General features: G+C 42.4%; 1 protein-coding gene across 1 annotated transcript; it reads left to right on the top strand.

Moving 5' to 3' along the window:
- Positions 1 to 5,541: 5,541 nt before the first annotated feature.
- Positions 5,542 to 22,610, top strand: LOC311504353 (liprin-alpha-3-like; the record flags this gene model as incomplete). The annotated part of the gene is made up of 30 exons (XM_084567379.1): positions 5,542 to 5,877; positions 8,042 to 8,143; positions 8,640 to 8,804; positions 10,495 to 10,569; positions 10,685 to 10,744; positions 10,954 to 11,082; positions 11,924 to 12,016; positions 12,350 to 12,402; positions 13,042 to 13,135; positions 13,297 to 13,431; positions 13,528 to 13,611; positions 13,723 to 13,854; positions 13,956 to 14,018; positions 14,245 to 14,324; positions 14,725 to 14,869; positions 14,974 to 15,167; positions 15,298 to 15,541; positions 15,630 to 15,769; positions 15,858 to 16,006; positions 16,141 to 16,237; positions 16,528 to 16,609; positions 16,862 to 17,062; positions 17,170 to 17,232; positions 17,640 to 17,666; positions 18,404 to 18,579; positions 18,721 to 18,818; positions 18,939 to 19,114; positions 19,273 to 19,341; positions 19,833 to 19,995; positions 22,274 to 22,610. 30 exons carry the CDS (start codon positions 5,542 to 5,544, stop codon positions 22,324 to 22,326), a joined length of 3,678 nt encoding a protein of 1,225 aa, XP_084423505.1. The 3' UTR covers positions 22,327 to 22,610.
- Positions 22,611 to 23,519: the final 909 nt, after the last annotated feature.

Below are 23,519 nucleotides of genomic sequence, written 5' to 3' on the forward strand. Positions count from 1 at the left end.
GCTGCAAATGTGAGTATTTCTGTGCCATCCTCCACGGTTTTATTCGACCAGCATCTCCGAGACGCGTTTATTTCCCTCCTGAGGTTTAATGGTCTTTTTAACACACGCAAGGGAAACATTTGAGATCCCTCCAATACACAGCTGCCAAGCTTTTTACTATAAGAATGTTGATCTGCGCGTGCGCGCCCGTGCGCCCCTCGCCGAACGGTCTTTCCTGCACAGTCCACATACATTCAGACATGGAGGTGTGGGCTACAGCCACAGATCAGTGGACCTGGCGCCCGGAAAGCCTCGTCATTTCCCTGTTGTGCAGCGTGGATGCGAGTGCAAATAAAGGCGCTTTCGTCCCGATCCCGGCGCTTTCATTCCTTCCACACAGATGCCGACAATCACTTATCGATTCCAATGATGCGTTTTCTTGCCCAGGGGGTACCGTTTCATGGTATGAGGAGGGCGCGTTCATTATTAGTCGCGACGTGCACTCGCTTTTATTGAAACGCCGAGGATGCATCCGACATGCACGCATTCTTTCGCTGTGAAGGTGATTAACTGAATGTTAAAAGAGAGCCCTATTCTTCAATTTCTCATTGTCGGAGGCTGTGGGAGCCTTCAAACCCCCCTCTCCCCGCCCCAGTGTCTGGTGGATGAGAGCTGTTTTTACTGCTCTTTCTCTTCCTCCCTCCCTCTTCTCTCTCTCTCTCTCTCTCTCTCTCTCTCTCTCTCTCTCTCTCTCTATTTCTCCCACAAACACACACACACAGCACACAACACACGGCTATGATATGTTCCTTTACCCATTCGTGGGCATTTAGTAACATGATCCACCGCCTCATTAGGGGCCTTGTCCTAATTGGTCATATAGCAACCAGATACTGTAAAACCAGACTGTCCAATCCAGGCTACATAAAGAAGCATTCAGTGTGACTGTGTGATGATGATGAGGATGATGATGATGATTATTATTATGATGTGGGCAATCATGATGTGAAATCATGTGCAGACGCTACACACTCTTGATCGATTCCAGTAAGGTGACACTGTGACATGAGCTCACCCATTACGCCAAAGAATTTAATGAACGCGCTTGATAATGTAGCTGCACTGTAGCTCTGCATTATAGGAAAATGTTATCACCAGCTCATTGTTTTCAGGCCCTCTCTCCGCCAGTCCCCACGCTCGCGTTTCTACGGCCGCAGGAGTAGCAGCCATTCAAAGAGAAGGGCTCTGCAATGCCCGTGAAGCCGTAATGTTATGGCATGATGAGTACTCGACGGTGTTCTCTCCTGTTTCCCAGTAATCCATCTCTCTCGTCTAGAAACACACAGGTTCTGAAGCCCAGCGACCTCACAGCTGACGCTTCAGTCAAAACTGCAGGCTGCACAGTTATGTGTACTGAATCAGGACTCCGGCGACGGCTTTGTTTTTCCAGTGCAGACTCATCATATGACACCGAATTCACAGAAGTACTACTGTGAGCTGTGCAGTGTCTGGTACAGTTAAAATAGTCTGCAGTAATTACGTTGCTCCTTTTCTTGTTACCCCTTCTGTGCTAATGAAGAGCTGCTGCTGAGGACAATGATTCCATGATTACTCCAAGTCGAGAGGTTGGAAGGTTGTGGGCCAAATTAATTTTCATTTTGGGCAGTTCAGATCACAAAGTAATAGTCAGAAGCTGTTGATTGTGTTACTATCTTTTGAGCCGCATGGGAAAAGTCTTAACCAAATGGTAGGGGTAGTTTGATTAACATATTTTCAAGTGTTATCAAAGAGGCAAATAATGCACAAGATTCAGACCTGAGCCATCCAGTCAGTTGGTGCCACGATCACCAAATGCGTCCCTCCATAAATGTATTCTATTGGTATAAAAAGTAGATTTTGATTAACGTCTTTAGTCTTTCTCATTGTTGAAAAGAGCAGAATTACATCAAATGTTAACACTGTTAACAATCTTTACAATTTAAAACCCCATAAGGAAGTAGCTTCATTCAAAACAGCTGACAGTCATTAGTTTTTTCATCATCTGGGCTCTTAGCATTAAATGTATAACAATATTTGCTTGCTACATAGCCTGTTTTGTTTAAGTCATTTCTTGAATCTGACCTGTTGCAACAGACCCATAAAAACTTGATTAATCACGGTAGCTGCTATGATCACAACCAGCTGCTTTAGTGACTAGTGGACCCTTATTTGTGATCTTATTCAGTCAGGTGTCTTCCATGAGAGCATTTCACACCTAAAGATTTTCTGTCACTCTTAATCACTTTATCTCCAAATGTTGTGCCTCTGTGAAGGCTGTGTGCACTATTGTATATGGAGTCATCAGTGTGGCAGGGAAGTCCAAAGCGCTTTATGAGTCCTATTTCATTTTGAAACAGAATTTTAAAGAAACAGAGAGAATGCCAGCTCAGTCTTGCGTCAGTAATTATCCATCAGTGGAGCGGGAAAGGCAGTAAGTTGTTTTTTAGTGGGACACACAGAGGTTGCCAAGTACTCTAGCCAGCTCACCAGCATGAGGAGCTAATTCGGAGCTGTATCAGGCCTCCAATTACCAGCTAGGAGCTACACTGACTTTGGTCCTGGATGCTACTATAACAATAATAAGCAGTGAAAGTGCTGTACAATAACCTGGGTGTACATTAGCAGTCTCGTACCCATCCCATAGTCCTTTAATAGGTGCTGTTCATTGCTACCTGTATGAAGAATTAAACCTTCAAGTGTAAATCCATGCATCTGCACTGCTTCTTAGAGTTAATGAAGTGCTTTAAACGCATTCAAGAAAGTCTGCACAATCCGAAATCTCCGCATATTTAAGCCTTCTTCTCTCAATATACTTAAATTACTATGCAAAGCTTTTTCCGTGATATTTTATATATTGGTCATTGTACCCTGAGCGTAAGACAAAGGTGGAAACCCATCTCTCTCTGGCACCTGCGCTAAGGATTATTGTGTTAGGGTGTGCCATAATGAAAGGTGAATCTCTTTCATGACACTGCTAATGGAGACACTGGTAAGCATAACAAAATGAGAAACATCATAATTAGCATAAATAGCATAGCGAAACTTTAAATTTCACAGGCAATAGACATACTAAACCTGCCTGAGTATTAAAACTGGAGCCTCAGGATTAGATCCTGCTGTCATTCTTAAACCCCCTTGATACAGAGATTAGTGTTAAAAAATGGCTCAGCCCATTAATACGAGAGCTATGAAACTTTTCTGAAGCTGCTGAAAATGTATTTCCATCCGTATAATTGATCGAAATGTTAAAGTAAATAATGTTGAGAATCACTGTGTATTTAAAGCATCAAAAAGGGAGAACTGTAGATAATATTGAACCATAATGTAAAATTAAATGGACTACTTGGAGTGAACCATGAAATGACTCTTCAGTGAGTTTAATGATCTCAGCTGTTCCTCAGTAACATAGTAACATGTGCAGATAGAGATGGCACACCCACAGTTGATTCAGTCTCTTTGGCTGTTTATCAAACTTAACACAATGCTAACCATTATGATGATAGCTCACTAGCCATGTTACAATTACAGCAATCTGTGACCGTTTTCATTTCTTTTCCATTTCTTCTTCTTTATCTTTCCTTGACATAATTTCCTCAAAGTTCCTCTGAAGTCTTGCTATCGACATTAGTTACCACATTTGCACACCAACAATTTTTTCACTCATCTGCAGGAGTGGACGAAAGGCAAAAAAACGTAGTTCAGTGTTTCTGACAATATGACCACAAGCAGAGGCTCGTTTTTGCTGGTGTCGAGGCCTGTGTGATACAGAAAATGGATGATTTTGGTGGAACAAAAGAATACTTTACTTTGCTGCCCAGTCTCAATGACGTAAAAAGCCCTGCATGGTTCACTAAATGAGTCCAAACCACTTAAAAGTATAAAGGCCAGCGCAAACCCTTGAGCACTCGAGACAAGACAGTGAAGAATATTGGAGGAAGGAGAGGGGCGTGAGGCGATATAATAATGCTGATTGCCTGGATCCATAACATTTTGGCCCACTGTTTGCAGGGTGAAGCAAAAACTGGAAAATATTACCTACAAGTAACCTACCTCAGAAACGCACGAAAGAAAGAAAGAAAGAAAGACTGTTTACAGTCTTTAGTCTAAGCTTAGCTAATTTGCTATTAGCCTTAACTCATCTAACTCTTAGTATGTTTGGCCTAAGGCTTTAATGAGCCTTTAACGCAGTTTCCAGCAGGATTCTGTGTCATTTGGACTATAATTGAGTCGAACAATAAAAGTTGTCAGGCAGCCAGCAGCAGAGGTGTACTTGTTTACCTTTCTTTACAATCTTTATTCTAAGCTTAGCTAATTACCTGTTAGCTTTAGGTAATCTCCCGTAATCCTTTGTATTTCCCAAAAAGTATGAACACAAAAGTAAGAACAGAAAACACAATTTCAATCAGAATTTTGTGTTATTTGGGTTAAAATGGTTGTTGTTGAACAATAAAAGTTAACTGTGAAATAGCAGCTAAGGTTTAGCCGTAGCAAACATGTCTCTTTCCTTTGTTTACACTCTTAATTCTAAGCTTAGCTCATTGACTGTTTCCAATGAAAGTTGTCTGGCAACCAGAGTTTTAGTGGTAGCAAAAATTTGGTGTTTCCCCGTTGAATATCTTTCTTCTAAGCTCAGCTCATTAGATAGTAGCTGGAGCTCGTCTATATCTCAAAAGTGTTGAGCTAATGCTTTACCAAACAAATTTTCAGGGAGGTTCTCGGTCGGACGATAACAGAGTTGAATAGCAACAGTTTCATTCCTGTCTCAAGACATTTCTCCTATTGCGTGACTCAGTGTGTGTACTACTCAGAAACACCTTTCATTTGATTTGCTGTAACTTGAGAATGTAAAGGTTTGCAGTGCGCGCATAAGCAACAGAAATATTCATGGCATTACCGTATTATATATTAGGTCAACATCTTGTCAAAAATGCTAATTGCAAATCAGTTTGCATTACTGTCACTTTTCTATAGATTAGTCTGTGTTGTTGTCTCAAACTACCAGCTCATGCTTGCATTGTCCTTTCTCTCACAGTGGGATTTATTGAGGGAGATCTAATGCAATGCTCTGCTCTCTTCTGTTTTTCAGTTCTTACCGGCGGTGCTGTGAGGAGTATTGCCTTGTGGACACAATTTAGGAGCAGCGGCCCTCCTTTATCCCTTTCTTCCCTATAACCCCCTTCCCTTCCTCGCCCTCCGCCAATCCTAGCCACCCACAGAACGGCTTCCCTCTAGATACTTTCTCCTATTGCATAACAAGGAGACACATAAGCATTCTGATCATTTACCATGCAGCTCGGGACACGTAAGCAAAGACATACAAAAGTGAATACAAAAACGCAATAAACACAGGAAGATGTAGATGTAGACCAAAGCAATGATATTTTTGGAAAACTGAAGATGCAAAGGTTTATATTTTGTACATCACGTTTTAGTACAAGCTCATAAATAATCCAAGGCCCGACAATAGGCATTTTGCACGTACAATCCCCTATTTAGTAAAATTGACACACACGCCACGGTCTCATGATGATGTGCGAGGTGATGCCCACCATATCTGAGGATGGGCGAAGCGGGACAGGCGGAGGCCCCTCCTCACCTGCCGGGGCCGGAGTCGGAGGCCCCGGAGGTGCGATGGGTGGAGGAGGGTTCAGCGGCAGGGAGGCCAGAAGCGGAGGAGACGAAGGAGGCAGCACGGGGAACTTGGAGTCCCTAATGGTTAACATGCTGACGGAGAGGGAGAGGCTGCTGGAGAACCTGAGGGAGACTCAGGACAGCCTGGGCACGGCTCAGCTCCGCCTCCGTGAGCTGGGCCATGAAAAGGAGTCACTTCAGAGGCAGCTGTCGATTGCCCTGCCACAGGTAAAGCTGTGTGTATTACAATGTGTGAATGTGTATGTGGACTAATCGTTTGGATGGTAAAGTGTGTATTTTAGCAGTGCTTATCCTCTGTGCTGCAAGAGACTAGTTACGTATGAGTGTGTTTTTATGAGTGTGTCATTGTGAAGTGAGCTCATAAGACAGTAAGCCTTTGCAGTGACAGTTCATGGAGAGAGACACAGCGAGAAAGCGGAACTCAGATATTTCCTCTGCATCTTCAAATGTTGTTTCTACTAATGCACAAGGTTTATGATCCTATCAAGTTTAACTTGCATTTGCAGTTTTCCCCTCATAGTGTAATAATGTTTGTTGACCATGTTGTTAGAGGATGATTAATGAGGCTGGAAGATAACACTGGCTTCAGCTGAACTTAAATGCATACTTCATTCTGTGGTTATTCTCTGAGTTTATTGGCTAAACTGCTGATAGATAATAAGTGGAATTTGAAGATTTTATCCTGCGCTTACAATTTGCTTCCTCTTTGCCCTTTGGGACCAATCTCAAGCTCTGTCTGTGAATATTGTGTCTACAGTATTTATAGTTTGCTATCATATTTAACATTTTTTTTTCAGCACAGCATGTGAGACCACTTTACGCTTTCTCCAGCCTCTAATGAGTAAGGCGTGTCAGCAGGAATGAATCAGAACGAATTCAGTCAGATTGCTTTTGCACGTGTTTACACCTGATGATAAATAGCAGCTCTGAATCACGTGTTATACAATCATATAAGTGATAATGAATCAGATGCAATACAGTTAATATTTTTCTTTATCATTAATGCCCCAAAAAAGATACAAATGACAGACAATAATAAAACATCGTCGTAACTACAACAAAAATATACCATAAGCCTTAAATTAACACCTCCACAGCAGCACCGTATGGTGAATTAACTGGTCGACAGCTATTTTGATCATTTATGCATCTTTTACATACTGTATTTCAGTCAATTTTTTGTGGTTGAGGAAACTGTAATGGGAATTTATGGCTTTTCCTGACATTTGTTATACTTGGTTATAGTTCTAAACACCTCTAATAAAGTATTACACTGTAAACTCAGATATATTTTTTAAATATTGTATTCGAACATAAGAGTTATTTGTGTACAAATCTTGAAGTACATTACACAGAGAAAAAAAAACTGTACCCCTATAATGTCAAACCCAGTTTCCAAACATTAAACTATAGAGCAACCTTTAAATGTATAGAGATCATAGACTATATAGGTAGAGCGAGATAAAATAGAAAAGAAACGACAAGGCCTACTGAGAAGCTGACCCCTATCCAAACAAGAAACAATCCCATAAGGCCAAGAGCCAATGAACCCACTGTGTTACCATCTGTAGAGATCTCTCTCTGGCTCTCTCTACCCCCCAACCTCTTAGCAAACACTGGCCCATTTCATGTGTCTACTTTCAACTGTTTTTGAGTTATAAAGCATGTAATCCTGACCGTAAACATCTGCATATTACTCTCGTAAACTGCAATTTCCTTTAAGCTGAGAGTCTTGGGTGTGTTTTATGGAGACATAAAGAAATCATTGACCGTGGATTCGGAGAGCTTTTCTCGCTGGGTGTTATTTTTATTTTTATTATTTTTTAAAGCAAATCCTGTAAGGTATGCTCCCCTGTTTGCAGTCTTGTTTCAGCGCCGTGCAGGAGTTGCAAATGTATCCCCAGCAGTGTTGTCGTAAATGGCATATCGATGCTGTGTTTTTGGGGTCTCTTTTGTGCAATCCGGTGCCGAGCCATTGTGTAACAGTGTGATGTAATCCATCCATGAATGCGAGCTCACAGAGGAGGATGAGCAAGAGAGAGCAGTGCTGGAAACTGTGTCAGTGATTTACATGATTATTATGTAGCTTTACATCATGTACGTCCTTCTACATTCCTGGTCTCAGGTGTTTCACAAAGTGTGGGTCTGGAAGTCTTTGCTTATGTATATTTATAACCTAATGTGTGCATTTATTGTTGTGTGTATGCCTCCAGCAGCCAACTGTATTCTATTTTCAAAGTCACTATATTTTTTCCTGCCTTGCCTAAATGTATTATTTGTTTATTTAAACACTCGTCGCAGCCCGGCTGGCCGTGCATGCATGTAAACAGTTTGTTTTCTTGCCCCTGAACGCATCTTGTGTATTCCACAGGAGTTTGCTGTGTTGACTAAAGAGCTGAACGTTTGCCGGGAGCAGCTTCTAGAGAGGGAGGAGGAGATTGCTGAGCTCAAGGCGGAGAGAAACAACACACGTGTAAGATGTTTAGCGGCCATTTTGCTTATTAGCACTGTAACAGCCTCTGTGTTATCTTCCTCACCCATTGTGGTTGTGTGGGTGTGACAATGTTTCATTTGCTTTCTGTTTTTTTGTTTTTGCCTTCCTTTTTTTTCTTCGTCCACACACACGCTTTTCTCTTTGTGACTCCCTTTTTATTTTGGTCGGTATCTGCTGTCCTTATCTCTCCCCCTCCCTCCTTGTCACTTTTTGCTACCCGGGATGCTTCTCACAACCCAATTTCGTCTGCTTGTCACTCTTTAAACCCTTCACTCCTCTGCCTCTTCTCTGAACCATCTCTCTTTCTATTTTCAATGCTGCCTTCTATTCCGCGCTCTCCGTTTCTGTCTTATCCTCTTTTCCCTACTCGTCTGCTGAATCCCTGTCTTTCAAACTGCCTCTCTGTGCTCATCCCTTTGCATTTTCCTTGTCACCTCCCCGTCCCCTTCCCCCTCCAAACCACTCAATCCTACAGTTGTTGCTAGAACACCTGGAGTGTCTAGTGTCTCGCCATGAGCGCAGTTTGAGGATGACAGTGGTGAAGAGACAAGCCCAGTCCCCTGCAGGGGTCTCCAGTGAGGTGGAAGTCCTCAAGGCTCTCAAATCCCTGTTTGAGCACCACAAGGCCCTGGACGAGAAGGTGGGTTTGAAAAAAAGCATCTATTAATTATATTTTTCATCAGCAACGGATCAGATGACTTCTTAGCTTACCATAATTGTCCCTTTCAGCTAATTTCTGAAGGGCTTTTCATCATATCTCTCGAGTATTAATAAAGAAAATACTACCGACAGGCCGAGGTTTTAGCAGGCGCATCGATGGTGGAGAACAAAAATGGAGCTAAAAGAATTTTGGACTTACGCAGTCATTTACCACCAGACACAAGACAACAAGTTAATGCTAATGCTAGCTTATGCTATCAGTTAGTTGTGAATGCTTGCTAAGATGTTAAGCCCAAATTATGCTTCCGCGTTGACACAGCGCGAGGGGGCGTACGGACCTATTACGGACCTATTACGTCCTTGCGGACCCCCGTGCGTCCTACGCAAGAGCCAGTCGTGCACCTCCCAAAAATCCTCGACGCGCGTCGAGGCGACGCAACAGCAACGCAGCGGCATTGGCTGTGATTGGTCCGCTAACTACATCCGCTGGAGACCGCTTTTCCGGTTTCCACTCATAAACATCATTGTCTCCTTTGTCGTGCCCTAATTTGCAATAGAAGTATTTCTTCCTCTGCTTGAATAATTTGGAGCTCCAACGCCAGTCTCTCTGTCTCGGTGTCCATCGTACACTGTGACTACGACAAAAGCCGGAAGGTAAATAACTATACGAGGCGAGATACGTCACAAGAGTCTCGGTCGGTCGGTCACAAAAAATCATAGCGCCCTCTACCGGTGTGGCATGCATTTCGACACGTAAACCCCACGCAGAACCATCACGGTCTCACGACTGCGTCCAAGCAACTGCGTGGCCATTGCGTGACCATTGCATGATCACTACGCGGAAGCATAATCAAGCCTTTAGCCTTGTTCGCTTAACTGGTGATTTTTGAATACTGCCTTGTTTCTGCTGCATCCAAGAGGCCAGAAAATCAATTATTGCAGATTAAAAGGTTCAACTGATGCATTTTCTTTTGACTTGAATGAAATAAACTGAGGACAGACCTTTTAGCATATGATTTGGAATCACGCAAACTCTCACAAAGTAGTGCTGCTTATGATTTAGTGAAAAGTTGAGTTAAATCAGAATACTGTAGTTTGAGCTCACAAGTTGCAGCTATTACTTTGCATATTTCGTATGCAGCATTTTTCCACAGGCATATACTGCGTATATCATGCACGGTGAAAAAAAATATACAGTGCAGCGGGTGATATGATTTGTCATTTCTGCTCAGAGAATATTGCCAATATGATCGCTCATGTAAGATGTTTCTCTTTTAACAAGTAAGATGAATGGTTCTTTTTTTGTCTTAGCAGAGAACTGTCTTACCCTGAAGTTGCCATTAGCGCACGATTCAGTTTGATAAATAGAACAATAAATCCCATCAAACTCAGCGACTGTCTCATGAGGATGATCACACCCAGTGCCGGCGTGGGTTCATTTGAAATACAATGTGATTCACATAAAAAGCTGATGCACCTTTTTGCAGTGAATTTCTGTCGTGCTTTTGCCTCTTATTAACTTTTAAACCGGCTGATAACGGTTTTGTGTTCTTTTTTAAAAGCTTCAAGTCAAGTAGATTGATTTACTGGCGTAGAATAAAAAATGTATCCCGAGACTTCATTTTAATGCCACAGTAGCCCTTGACTTCCATTAATCCTTCACACCGCAGGTGAGAGAGAGGCTCCGCGTGGCCCTTGAGAGGGTGTCCATGTTAGAGGATCAACTTGCTACATCTTCTCAAGAGGTAAAGTCTGACTTGAAAGAAATCCTTTGTCTCAATAGATTTCAGTTGGCTCGGCGTGTGATAAAAACATTAACTCGGTTTTGTCTCTTTGTCCGTTTTGTCTCCCACTATTCAGGTAATCTCTTTAAGAGACCAAATTAAAAGACGTCAACAAGGGGTGGACGGCGGGAAAGATGTAAGGGAGGGTTTTATGCATGTTGGTTCCAGTTGTTTTTGTGTGTGTGTTAGCGTCCAGACAGTCAGTAGAACAGTAGATAGTGGGTACCATGGTGTGTCAGTGTCAATTCAGCTCATCTACAGCTCATTAATGCGCACCTACAACTGCTTCTAACTGATTGTTTTTGTTCATCACTCTTGTTTTCCACTACATTGTGACCATTCCAGCGACTACCTAACGGTCCCTCTTCTGGCCTGGAGGATGGGGAGCTGGACAGACAGAGGGAAGGAGAGATAGAGCGGCAGAGAGCTGAACTCTCCCAGCTGAGGGAGAGGCTGGCCCTCATGTGCCGGCAGGTGAGTAATTGTGATCCTGTATGTCTGTGATAGTGAGCGCTAAATGGAGATTTGGAGCTTTGGCGAGAAGTCAGTTAATAGGGTTTAGACTGCAAACAACGCTGAAAGGTTTTAGCTAATGTAACATTCAATATCCACGATGAAACAACAATGAAAGTTCAAGCTACAAACCTCACCTATTTCTGAATTAGCACTGCCTACCTCGAACTAGTGTGAAGAACACAGACAAAATGATCTATGTTTCCAATTGCCTTTCTGTTTCCCTTTTGTTTTATTTAACTAACTCACGTCAATTATAATAAGTAAGTGCAGAGATGCTCCACAGGCATTACCAATAACACAGTATACCCGATGAAGGAGGAAATCTAGTGTATGTACTATTGTACTTCAGCCTGTCACCCTCTTCCCTCTTGTGGCCGGTTGCACTATTGCACCTGGTTTAAAAAGCCATAATTATATCGTATAGCAGGCAATGAGACGCCATTTGAATTCAATCATAGGCATGCTGTATGTAGCGCTGTGCAACACAGTCTTATGTAATAGGTGGAAATCGATGTAGATGACTAATCTGAAAAGATATGTTGCTCTTTAACCCTCTGACTGTTTGATGCAAATGTAAGTGAGCCGAGGAGTAAACTAAAACGTAGAAAAAGGCGCATGCAGTCGGCATGTTACACTAGTAACAGTGGTGGAGGTGTTTTTCAAGACTCTTTCATTGACCAGACGGACATTTGTAATCAATCCCTGTCGTGTCTGCTTACAATCAGTGCCGTGGCAGTTAACACTGACTCACGTAGGTTCAGCCTGTGTCATCTCTTGTCCCTTTGCGGTGTCACGTCAGGTTGGGGAAATAGAGGAACAGCTTGCGGCCGCCAGGAGGGAGGTGACGAAGTCGGAGGAGGCCAATCAGAAGCTCCAAAGGGAAGTGAAAGAGGTCTGTTGGGCCAGCCTGTCTCTTCCTGGCCAAGACCCTGAGCTCTCTCAGTACCAAAGTGCATATTTGAAACCATGAGTGAATATTTTGGGGATTAATGAGAGAGAGTAGATAACGTATATGATGTTTTTTTTCCTGTTTTCTATTAATGTACGTGTGCATACTTAAAATGAACACAGAGGAAGAATAAATAGTAAATACAATCCAGTCATAAAGATGTGACCGGAGAGACTTCTACACGTATCATATACACATAAACTCTCTTACCCACAACTGTGTAATATAAAACGGTTGTGTTTTCGTTGAGTGTGTATCATCTTGCTTTGTCTTCAGGCTCTTTGCCAAAGAGAGGACATGGAGGAAAGAATCACAACACTAGAACGGAGGTAATCTTTAGTTCCCTTGTGGGGACTCTTTTGTTTGAATATGAATTTCATGCATCAGCTGTATTGCTCATAGCAGAAGGACAATATGCTTCACCTGTTGGCTGGCAATGTGTCGCAAAGGTGTTCTGACACCTCTTCGCGGCGTCTTTTACATAACGACATTTGCATTACACTCTTATTAAGACTTCAGCTGCGTCAGAATAGAATAAAAAGTTCCCAGTTTGCCTGAGTGTAGCTGATTGTGGATTTAAAATGTCTTCTTTCCGCTTGTTAAAAATTTTATCCCTTGTGGAAGAATTTGGGATTTATAATTTATAAAAGACAATCAAATAAATGATAAATGTTTGCGACTGTGACTCGGAAGATAGAGCAGGTGATCCCCGGAACATGCCAAATGTTGAAGTGTCCTTGAGCAAGACAGTGAACCCCAGTTGCTCCCAGTGCTTGGCACTTTTGTGTGGATTTGTGAGTACTTGTGTGAGCGAATAGAAAGATGTGTGACTGTAAAGGCACTTTGAGTACCAATAGGTAAAAAATCGCCATACAAATATAAGACCATTCACCAGACTCACATACTGTAAATGATCAAGGACTGCTGCATTAATCTTACATTCAACGGTGGCTTTCTGTTGCGTGCAGGTACCTCAGTGCCCAGAGGGAGGCGACTTCTCTCCACGATATTAAAGACAAGCTGGAAAATGAGCTGGCCAGCAAGGAGTCCCTGCACAGACAGGTAAAGTTTGTCTCAAATAATCTGGCATCCAGCTGTCATTATAGTAAAGCTGTCAACTCCTTCTGTGTCTGATGGAGTTGCGGTAGTACTTGCAAATATTTAAATAGGTCTGGAGTGCCTTTTTCAGTCTCATAAGGATATGTTTTCTTCTGTGTGTGCAGAGTGAAGAGAAGAACAGACAACTACAGGAACGTCTGGATGAGGCCAAACAGAAGCTCCAGCAGACCTTACAGAGGGCTGAGACATTGCCTGAGATTGAGGCCCAGCTTGCACAAAGAGTGGCAGCTCTCAACAAGGTCATTTAAATCACAGCCAGTCACTGGTTTTACTTAAATCTATTTCCACATATTTTATACTTCTTGAGGAAATACCCTTTCACTCTCTCCTATCAGGCAGAGGAGCGCCATGGAAACTTTGAGGAGCGGCTGCGGCAAATGGAAGCTCAACTTGAGGAGAAGAATCAAGAGCTACAGAGGGTAACATTAATTGTTTCTCTGCTTGCCCACGTCGGTTTTAAGCAAAATGAAACCTTCTGTGAGTTTTGTTTTTCTTCTACTTTGATCACCTCTCTTGCGGTTTCACTCCAGGCAAGGCAGAGGGAGAAGATGAATGACGAACACAACAAACGGCTGTCGGACACCGTGGACAAGCTTCTTTCTGAGTCCAATGAGAGACTTCAGCTCCACCTCAAAGAGAGGATGGCGGCACTAGAGGAGAAGGTAAGGAGGAAAGTGGTCAGTGGTAAAGGGCCGGTCAGTGTTATTGTTACCAATTAAGTAAAAATTCCTTAAATGATCTATTTATCCTCCTGCACTGCTAGAATGCTCTCTCTGAGGAACTGTCCAACATGAAGAAAATCCAAGATGATCTTCTTGCTAATAAGGTAGTCACCTGTTCAGTTTTATATATATATATATATATATATATATATATATATATATATATATATATATATAGATATAGATATAGATATATACACATATACATACACACACACACACACACACACATATATATATATATAGCTAGATAGATTCGCAGATGTGGTGAACAGTCAGAGGTCATTTGTTTTGGAAGAAATTCAGATTATAGTCTTTTCTTTATTTTAGGAGCAGCTCCTTGCTGAGCTGGAGCGAATCCAACTGGAGCTGGATCAGCTGAGAGGAAGGCCTGGCTCTTCATATTCCAGGTTCGCAACAACACATACTTATGTGACTGTATTTATGCAATACATTTTTTGAATGCCCAAATATAAACGAAGACTCCCAAGGGATATTATAATTGATATTTATTTGCTCAGACGGTTTAATGGTTCCTAAAGACTACTTCCAGAAATAATTATTCATACTGCTCCTGGAGGGCGTTTGTCTGCCTGACAAATAAGCAAATAATATGTTTTAGTCCTATTAATGCACCCTTTTAAATGTCGTTTTTTACTTACACGCCTGTGTCATAATACCATGATTTTACACACTCACCCAGGAAATGGGAACAATGTCATTTTCAAGCACTGTGACATAACAAATGAATTCTGGATTTCATCATAGGGCGGGCAGCGTGAGCTCACTTCCCTCCACCCTTTTTCGAAGATCTCTTCCAGGGAGCGCCTCAGAGCTGCGGTACCCCCAGGGTGGTGGCTCACTACCAGCTGGCTACAGCAGCTCCTCTGGTGGGGTTGTGGTCAGGCGGGCGCACCGCGGCCGGTGGGGGCCTTCTAGAGACGACGGTGGCAAGGTGTTGATCTCGAGCTGAGATGGTGTTCATGATAATGATGGTGATTTGTTGTCAAGATGACGTCATGTCTTGTGTCCTTTCTGACGTTTTTTAACCCTTTCCAGTATGGAGAATGGGACAGCGGCACTATGTTGGGTCCTGGGTTTGAAGGCGGCGTGGAGGGAGGCTGCTCTGATGACGAGGACGACAGGGAGACTCTGTTTGGATCGGAGCTGCTCTCTCCCAGTGGGCAGACGGATGTGCAGACATTGGCCATCATGCTACAGGAGCAACTGGAGGCCATCAACAAAGAGATTAAGTACGTTTACTGTGCATCACAGTTTAGATGTGAATAATGTGACACCCTAAGGCCATTTGTGCAGCCAGTATTTCAACCTATATTCAAAATAATATTTTTTTTCCCCCCATTTATTCCACTCTTCTCTCAGGCTGATTCAAGAAGAAAAGGAGAGCACAGAGCTGAGGGCAGAAGAGATCGAGAGTCGGGTCAGCAGCGTGGCCCTCGATTCCTCATCTCTTCCACCTTCCTCACTGGGAGGACGGGATAGTGTTGGGAGAGGTTACATGACTCCCTCCATCACCTCCTCCACATTGGCGTCTCCCTCACCGCCCAGTTCTGGACATTCCACCCCTCGCCTACCACATTCACCTGCCAGGGAGAGTGATAGACAGGTACTGTATTGGAGTTGATTTATAGCAACAAAGTGAAAAAGTCAAACTGAGGCGCACTATCTGTTGATTTTTGTCTTCTATTCTACAGAATAGCAAAGAGGGTGAAGAATGCCGGGCACTTGCCCTGATTGACTCCACCCCTCCACCTGTTCCTCGAGCTTTACGATTGGACCGAATGACACATACTCACCCGGGGGCAGGCCTTGATGACCACCGCGAATATCGCAGGTACTCTCAAGCATGATTGATATGACCAAAGTGCACACAAGTGTTGATTCGCGTGCTGATCCCGTTTTTCCTCTCTCCATTTGTCCAGTCTCTCCGCTGACGGTTCCACCACGGCGAGCCAAGATTCCCTCCACAAAGCCAGCAAAAAGAAAAGCATTAAGTCCTCCATAGGTCGCCTCTTTGGCAAAAAGGAAAAGGGAAGGATCGGTGCACCTGGACGTGAATCTGCGTCACTGGGTCTGTGAACAGATTGGAAGCTAGCCATTCAAAATGCCATCTCTGTTGTCCAAGTGACAGACTTATCAGTTTACACTAACAGACGCATCAACAGACAGACAGGTATTATAATTTTTAACCTATGATCTTTACAGCCTCCACTCCCTCTGACGACCTGGGTTCAGCTGACCCATTAGGGCTGGCTAAACTTGGGACTGGAACAGTGGAAAAAGACCGCCGCAGCAAAAAGAAGTGAGATCAGCCATCTTTCTTCACACTTCTCATGTTATACAGAGAGCTTAGAGCCCCCTGCAGATAATAGTCTATTAGTAAATTACACAGGCAGGTGCCACTGTTAGAGCGTGACACTGACCAAGCCTGAGTTAATTTAAAAAATACATGCTCTTGTGTTGCTGCAAATGCCTTGGTATTTAACGTCTCGTGTTCAGTGTGATTTTCTATTTATAAAAGGAGACAGTGGTAAGGTGAGATATGAAGAAATTAATCTCTGTCAAACGTCGGTTTTCCACTCTCCTTGCCAGACATGACTTGCTAGAGGAAGCCTGTCGTCAGGGTCTGCCTTTCGCCTCATGGGATGGCCCGACCGTTGTTACATGGCTTGAGGTACGTGTCGTGTGAATCCTTCCTGTACAAATGTAAAATAGATTCAGTCCAGTTTATGTTTAGTCCAATACAAAGAGTTTACTGAATTCCAATCACTGTTGGTGACGTGAAAAGTAGACAATAGCTTACAAGGATCTCAACAAAGATAAATATAAAGCGCTAAAGCTAGTGTTCTGTCACCTGATCATCTGTTTATGTCCACTACAAGTGTTACCTTACAGTGTACACCACTTCTTCTTTCTGTTTACCCAGCTGTGGGTGGGGATGCCAGCGTGGTATGTGGCAGCGTGTCGTGCCAACGTGAAGAGCGGCGCCATCATGGCCAACCTGTCAGACACAGAGATCCAGAGGGAGATTGGCATCAGTAACCCTCTACACAGGCTCAAACTTCGCCTGGCCATCCAGGAAATGGTCTCCCTCACTAGCCCGTCTGCACCTGCAAGCACTCGCTCTGTAAGGCTCAGTAAAGAGCATGTACAAACCACACATGAACACAGCTGTTGCAAATCCATACACTCCCGTAAGGGAAGGAGACTGATGTCTGTTTGCTGTTTTTGCAGTCGACCAGTAATATTTGGATGACACATGCTGAGATGGAGTCTCTCACTGCTGCCACCAAACCAGTAAGACTGATTGTTATATTCCATCTGAAAGAAAATCCATTATTCCGTTGTTTTGTTTCCATGTTCATAGACAATGCGCTTGACTCAGACAATGCTGATACATTGTACATTATGAGCAAAGCTGTCGTATTGATAAGCTTTTTTCTTCTTCTTTGTCTCTGATTAGGCATGTTTGGCTACACCTTTCCCTTGCTGTTCCCTGAAAATCTGTTTTGATGTAGTGTTTTTCCAACTAATTCTCACTCAACTAACAAAGCTTTTCCTCCTTTTGCCTTTCCTCTCGTCCCCTCCGTTCTGTCCTGACACTGATACACACCATAACACGCACACAAACACACGAACACACTCTCTCTGGTGATCTTTCCCCGTACCTATCTCCGTATATTCTTCTCTGGCTGAAACACAAGGAGCAGAAGGAGTTCAGCTGGGATCAGGTGAGTTTCCGGAAGTGATAACATGGATTGATATTTACTTAAGTAAATCCTAACCGACACATTTTCGAGTATTAGACAGTAGGAACTGTAAGCCACGGAGAGCAAGAGATTGCAAACTTTAGTGGAGCTAAATTGACTGGAATTGTTCATAGTAATGGCTAGTCATGTCTAAAATAAGTCATTAGTCACACGTCATAAACCCCTGGTTAGAAAGCCACCATATTATCTTAAACATTCATGAAACTGAACCACTATAGACAGTTGTGTTTGCCATTTAAGCCAGTGTTTCCTGTTGCCAGCGAGGCTTGACTTGGCTCAGCAGAACGATGTTTTTCGTGACTGTTGACAGGCCAACAGTGTATATACACTACTGCTGTGTATATAGAGCACTGAGGAAGGAGAGGCAGCTGGGGGAAAAACCTGTAGGCAGAGGGAGTTTGTTTTCTTGAGCCTTTTAAGTTATGCTTTGAGGATTCAGGGCATTTTATGCTCCACTTACACACAGCTCTTTACACGTACTATGCACCACACTGTATGGCATCAAAATACATAAAAACATGACATCTCTCTGTTCAAGGAGTTATGTAATGAATTAGGGAAACATTTTACAGTTTAGTTGTAGGAATCTAGTGTTATTCTTTGTTTAAAATCCAAGTCAGGTGTTACTTGTTGTGTGCCGTGCACCTAGTTTGGGCCCATTAGTACTATTCATCTGTATCACCCCTACCTTCTTCCAGATCCTGGCCTATGGAGACATGAACCATGAGTGGGTTGGAAACGAATGGCTGCCCAGCCTGGGCCTGCCCCAGTATCGCTCCTACTTCATGGAGTCACTGGTGGATGCCCGCATGCTGGACCACCTCACCAAGAAAGAACTGAGAGGCCAGCTGAAGATGGTGGACAGCTTCCACAGGTCTGAAACTGAAATCCGTGGGTTATTTGTGGTCTTTATCCGCATTATCGGATCAGGTTACTTACACCCTCTCCGTGGCATTTCTCAGGTCCCTGTCACTTTTCATGAAACATTAGACCAATGTGTCCTTCTCGCTTACAGGGTGAGCCTCCACTATGGTATCATGTGCCTGAAGCGCTTGAATTATGACAGGAAGGAGCTGGAGAGGAGGAGGGATGACAGTCAACATCAAAACCAAGGTGAGGCCTGTGGAGAAATCTATTCACATCTGATTTCAGAGCATTCACTTACTCACGCCTCTGGTTATACAGTAGATTGTACTAATAATATGTACTACTAATAATTGTGGTTTTCCCCAGATGTGATGGTGTGGTCCAATGAGCGAGTGATGTGTTGGGTGCAGTCCATTGGTCTGAAAGAGTTTGCTGACAACCTATTAGAAAGTGGGGTCCATGGGGCCCTCCTGGCACTAGATGACACTTTTGACTACACTGACCTGGCCCTCCTTCTACAGATACCAAATCAGAACACACAGGTACCCCACCGTACACAATGACATAACAGCAGCCTATACTGCTTATAGATACTAAAATTACAATACAGTCCAGTTCAACAGCAATACAAGCTGTTGTCTAATGCCAACATTATCCTAATCTTCGACTCTTCGAACATGTTTTGTGTTTCCATTTGCAGGCAAGGCAGCTTCTAGAGAAGGAATACAATGCTCTCATCTCCATGGGAACAGAGAGGAGGCCAGACGAGGTACAACATAGCAGACTGTCGCTAGAAAATCAATCCAGATTATCTGTCCTGCTAGTAGATCAGAGCGTGTTTTGATTGGAACAACCCAGACGAAGACTTATTTTATTTTACAATAGTGCCTTTAATCCATTTTGCCCTTTGCTAAATATCTGTCATGGTAGACTACTTTCACTTCAGAGATAAAATAGCGCAGTAAAACATCTGTCTTTCTTATAGGCAGGCCTTATGACATCAGTACATGTGCTGGTGTTAGTAAATCATTGGCTTGCCAAACAGATTCAGCTGTGTTTACACTGCTGTTAATTGCTTAGTTACGGCATTTAGAACTAAAAACTGTGTGACTGTGGAATACTGTCACAACAAATCCTGCTTTGTCAAATACTATCTTGTTAAACCTACCCTAAAGCATGATGTTTGAGATATCCTCCACTTTGATTGTGGTTGTTTTTTTGTTTTTTTTAATCACTAGCATTATTTCACTTCCTCCACAGGATGGCACAAAAACATTTACACGGTCGCCATCATGGAGGAAGATGTTCAGAGAGAAGGACCTCCGCGGTGTGACCTCTGATTCCTCAGAAACATTACCTGCCAACTTCCGTGCCTCCGCCATCTCGACCCCCTCTGTCACCCTGAGAAAAGTCCAGAGTGAAGGTGAGGAGTTGCAGCTTAATGCAGCTAAATGAAGGTGACAACAGCATCGCTGGGATTGGCATTACAAATTCAAATTTTGTAACACTGAAACACAGCACACATTCCTACTGTTTGTTTCTTTAGCCTGTACACTCAAACTGAAGAGAATATCAGCAAAAAAATTGGTCGTAAAGATGTACAAATCCTTTGACAAGGTCAGAGTTGTTGGTTGACTGAATGTAAAAAGATATACAGGTGAATCTAAAGAAAATGAAACCAAAAACCATAGAGCTGGACACATTTTCCACACACCAACCAATCGGTCAACTAGTCTTCTGGGGCTGCAAAATGAAGCCAACATGCCAAAAACTGCAGTTCTTTGAATGGCCACTTGAGATTGGCTCCCCGTAGACCCCTATTCTAAAATGTTCAATTTTACAGCAGAAATTAACATGTTTACAACCTGGTACAAAACTATTTTTTGTTTGTATATTTAATTTTACCATTCCTGGCAACATGGCCCAGTTTTTAATTAGCCAGGAGTTAGCATAGTCAAGTATTGCTGAGCTGCATTAAGTTTCAGAAATGCTGCTCAGGAAATCTATTGGTTACATTATGGATGGTTTGAATACAGTCAATAAACCAACACACCTCATCATGCAGTGGTTTCTACCAAATGGCAGCAGTGATTCTTGTTTTCCTCTTCAACATTCACTGAGTCAGCGGTCTGTTGGATACAAGAACTATCCGCTACAGAGCTTTTTGAAATGTCAGGTTTTCTTTCTTTTCTTCTTTCTGAGTCACACTGGTGATATTCACGTGGCACATTTCAAGTGGTGCTTTCAGGAAAACAGTCTTGCATTACAGGCTATTTCAACAGGTCAGTCAGATGAAAAACAAACACACACCAGCAGCCAAGTCCACAACATACTGGGATACTGGGATAACAGCCAGCTCTTGGCGGTTGATATTTGCCTAATCTCTGCATAAGAAATTATGCAGAATCTGATTTTAGGACCAGCGGTTTTCTGTTTTCTGTTCATAGTCTGAATTCAGGGGGTCAGCAAAAGAGAACACTCTGTCATACTTAGTCTGCAAGCTAGCTAACACGTTGCATTTGTCAGGCAGATACCTAAAACAAAGCTGTACTAAATTTACTGCCTACTGTCAACTCCAACTTCATTCTTGACTCTCAGTCTCAAGTTTCTAGTAAACAATAACAGACAGTCTTGGCCTGGTTAGTCGTGACTGACTAAACTCGAAACTTTGTAACATTCGCCACTGTTAACTGGGTAAACCATCCAGAATACCACATTGATATTTGCCATACAAACATTAGTAAGTGTTCATTTTCTCCTTTAACATTTAGCAGATATCTTCAATGAAAGCTTCAACTTCTTGCTTGCACCGATTTAAGTCTGTTTCTTTTCCACACCGAGTTATGACTGAGGTTCTCAGTCATCCAAGTCATGGTGTATCTAACAAACAAAGCTAAAACGAAGGTTTGGTTGTCTGGCAGATGATTCTACCACTCATCCAAGTAGCTTCTTCTGTTCTCAACCATAGACTGTATATAAATATGGACAATGCATCCCCCCTTCCTTTCATTGGCCAAACTGACTCTATTTTCCCGAGGATACAGGCAGCTCTACCTCCATCAGGTACAAGGAAATGTTGGATTATACACTGAATTTATTTATTTATTCCAACTCTCATGGTCCTACGGGACGGCTTCGTGACTGGTTGGGATGGTAACTTCATCATGTCACATCCTGTTTCTTTAGCGTCAGATAACTAAAACGAAACTTCTCAGAAAAATGGACACTTGAACATACATCAGCATTATATTAACTACCAAATATGACTGAAACCATCCTTGAAAAAAAATTATTGTTGTTTTAATTTGGCCCAAGTCCCATCCACTAACATGGAGGAGGTGGAGCTTATGACCTATACTGCATACAGTCACCAGGGGGAGCTCTACTTGCTTTGGCTGAGATCTATCTTTATACTGTCTATGTTCTCAACTGGTGGGGAGTTTTGCTTTTGTTAGGAAAATCTGTGAGTGCTGCCCACTTTAAACCCACATGACTAGGATCTGTTAATGACCAGACACTCACCTGTAACTGTAGGAATTTGTTTGTCTTACTAATATTCACACCTTGCGTCTGGTGTTTAGACTAAGATAGGACTGAAGATGCTACCTGAATAAGTGAAACATCTTAAAGAAACCAGGAAAATTGCCTTTTTTAAGGATGCAATGAGTTATATTCACTAATTGCCTATTTCTCCTCCTCAGTAAACTCCGGTCCAAGAGGGGAGTCGGGGTCCGTGAGAACGTATTCCTGCTAAAAGATAAGCACACCAGGTGAGAAAAGCATGCTCACTGACGAATGTATCGACACCTAAATTTAGCTTGTGTGAACACCGAATCTGTCATCTCATCTCAGCAGCAGCTATTATGGTTCTTTAACTGCTTTTTCTTCCACTTTATTGTAGAACTCCATCCCAGCCCAAGGTGGGGGGAACAAAAAAAAATTTTTGAAGATAAAAAAAAAAAAAAAACAAGGAACAAAAATAAAAATGGACACTAGAAGATGACCAACGACATTCGAGGCGCGTCTCGAAAAAAAAAAAAAAATCAAAGACACTGAGTGAATGACTATTGAAAAGATGAAAAAAAATAATGAGTGAATGACTGTTTGCCCATCAGTTTCTCTCTCTTTCTCTCTCTCTCTACATCTTGATCCATAGTTGTGGCATGATGCTGTTTGACTCTGTAGAAAGTGGCCTGTAGAAAGTGACCATTGCCTATCGTGAATTCATCTTCTGTTTTTGAGTGTGAGAGATGGCAATATTGACACAATGAATTTATAGTTTTTAACCTGGGGGGAAAAAAATAAATAAATAAACGCATTCCTGCTCAGTTCAAGCGACACACGCATCCTTTTTAGTTGATCTGATTTAGACTGATAATAGAACATACTCTGCCTAGTAACATCACAGTACAGTACAGTCTGGGGGAGAGGGAGGCTTCAAGGAGAGAATATGCAGGGGAATTTAAACGTATGTTCTTAAGCCATAACAGAGACGAGATGCACAAATGCGAACGGGAAAGACAATGAGAAACTTAGCGAAGTGCTTTATGACAAAATTCTGTTCAAACTGGGGTAAACGAGTGTAGTTAGAGAGCATTTGTGTTAATATGCATGCCAAAATCTACCATTTTAGAGTGAACGTCATGATATCAATCATCTAATGATGTGAAAGCTTGGGGACTTTGTAAAATGTGTGTATTTTATTTTTATCATTTTTTTATGATAACTGCTATTGTATGTATGTATGTACAGTATGTATGTATGTGTGTGTATTAAACTGTATGTTCATTTCATACTTAGTTTCAAGACTGACTGTAATTTCATTTTAGGTTTACAAAGGAAATATGTTTTAAATTATGGACATTTAAGATATGCTACTTGTATGTGTACATTTTGAAAAACAAATTGTGTTATGATTTAAGTTCATATTACTGGAGAGTAGTGATG

The sequence above is a fragment of the Chelon labrosus genome (genome assembly GCF_963514085.1).
Source record: "Chelon labrosus genome assembly, chromosome: 19".
In the NCBI taxonomy this organism is placed as follows: Eukaryota; Metazoa; Chordata; class Actinopteri; order Mugiliformes; family Mugilidae; genus Chelon; species Chelon labrosus.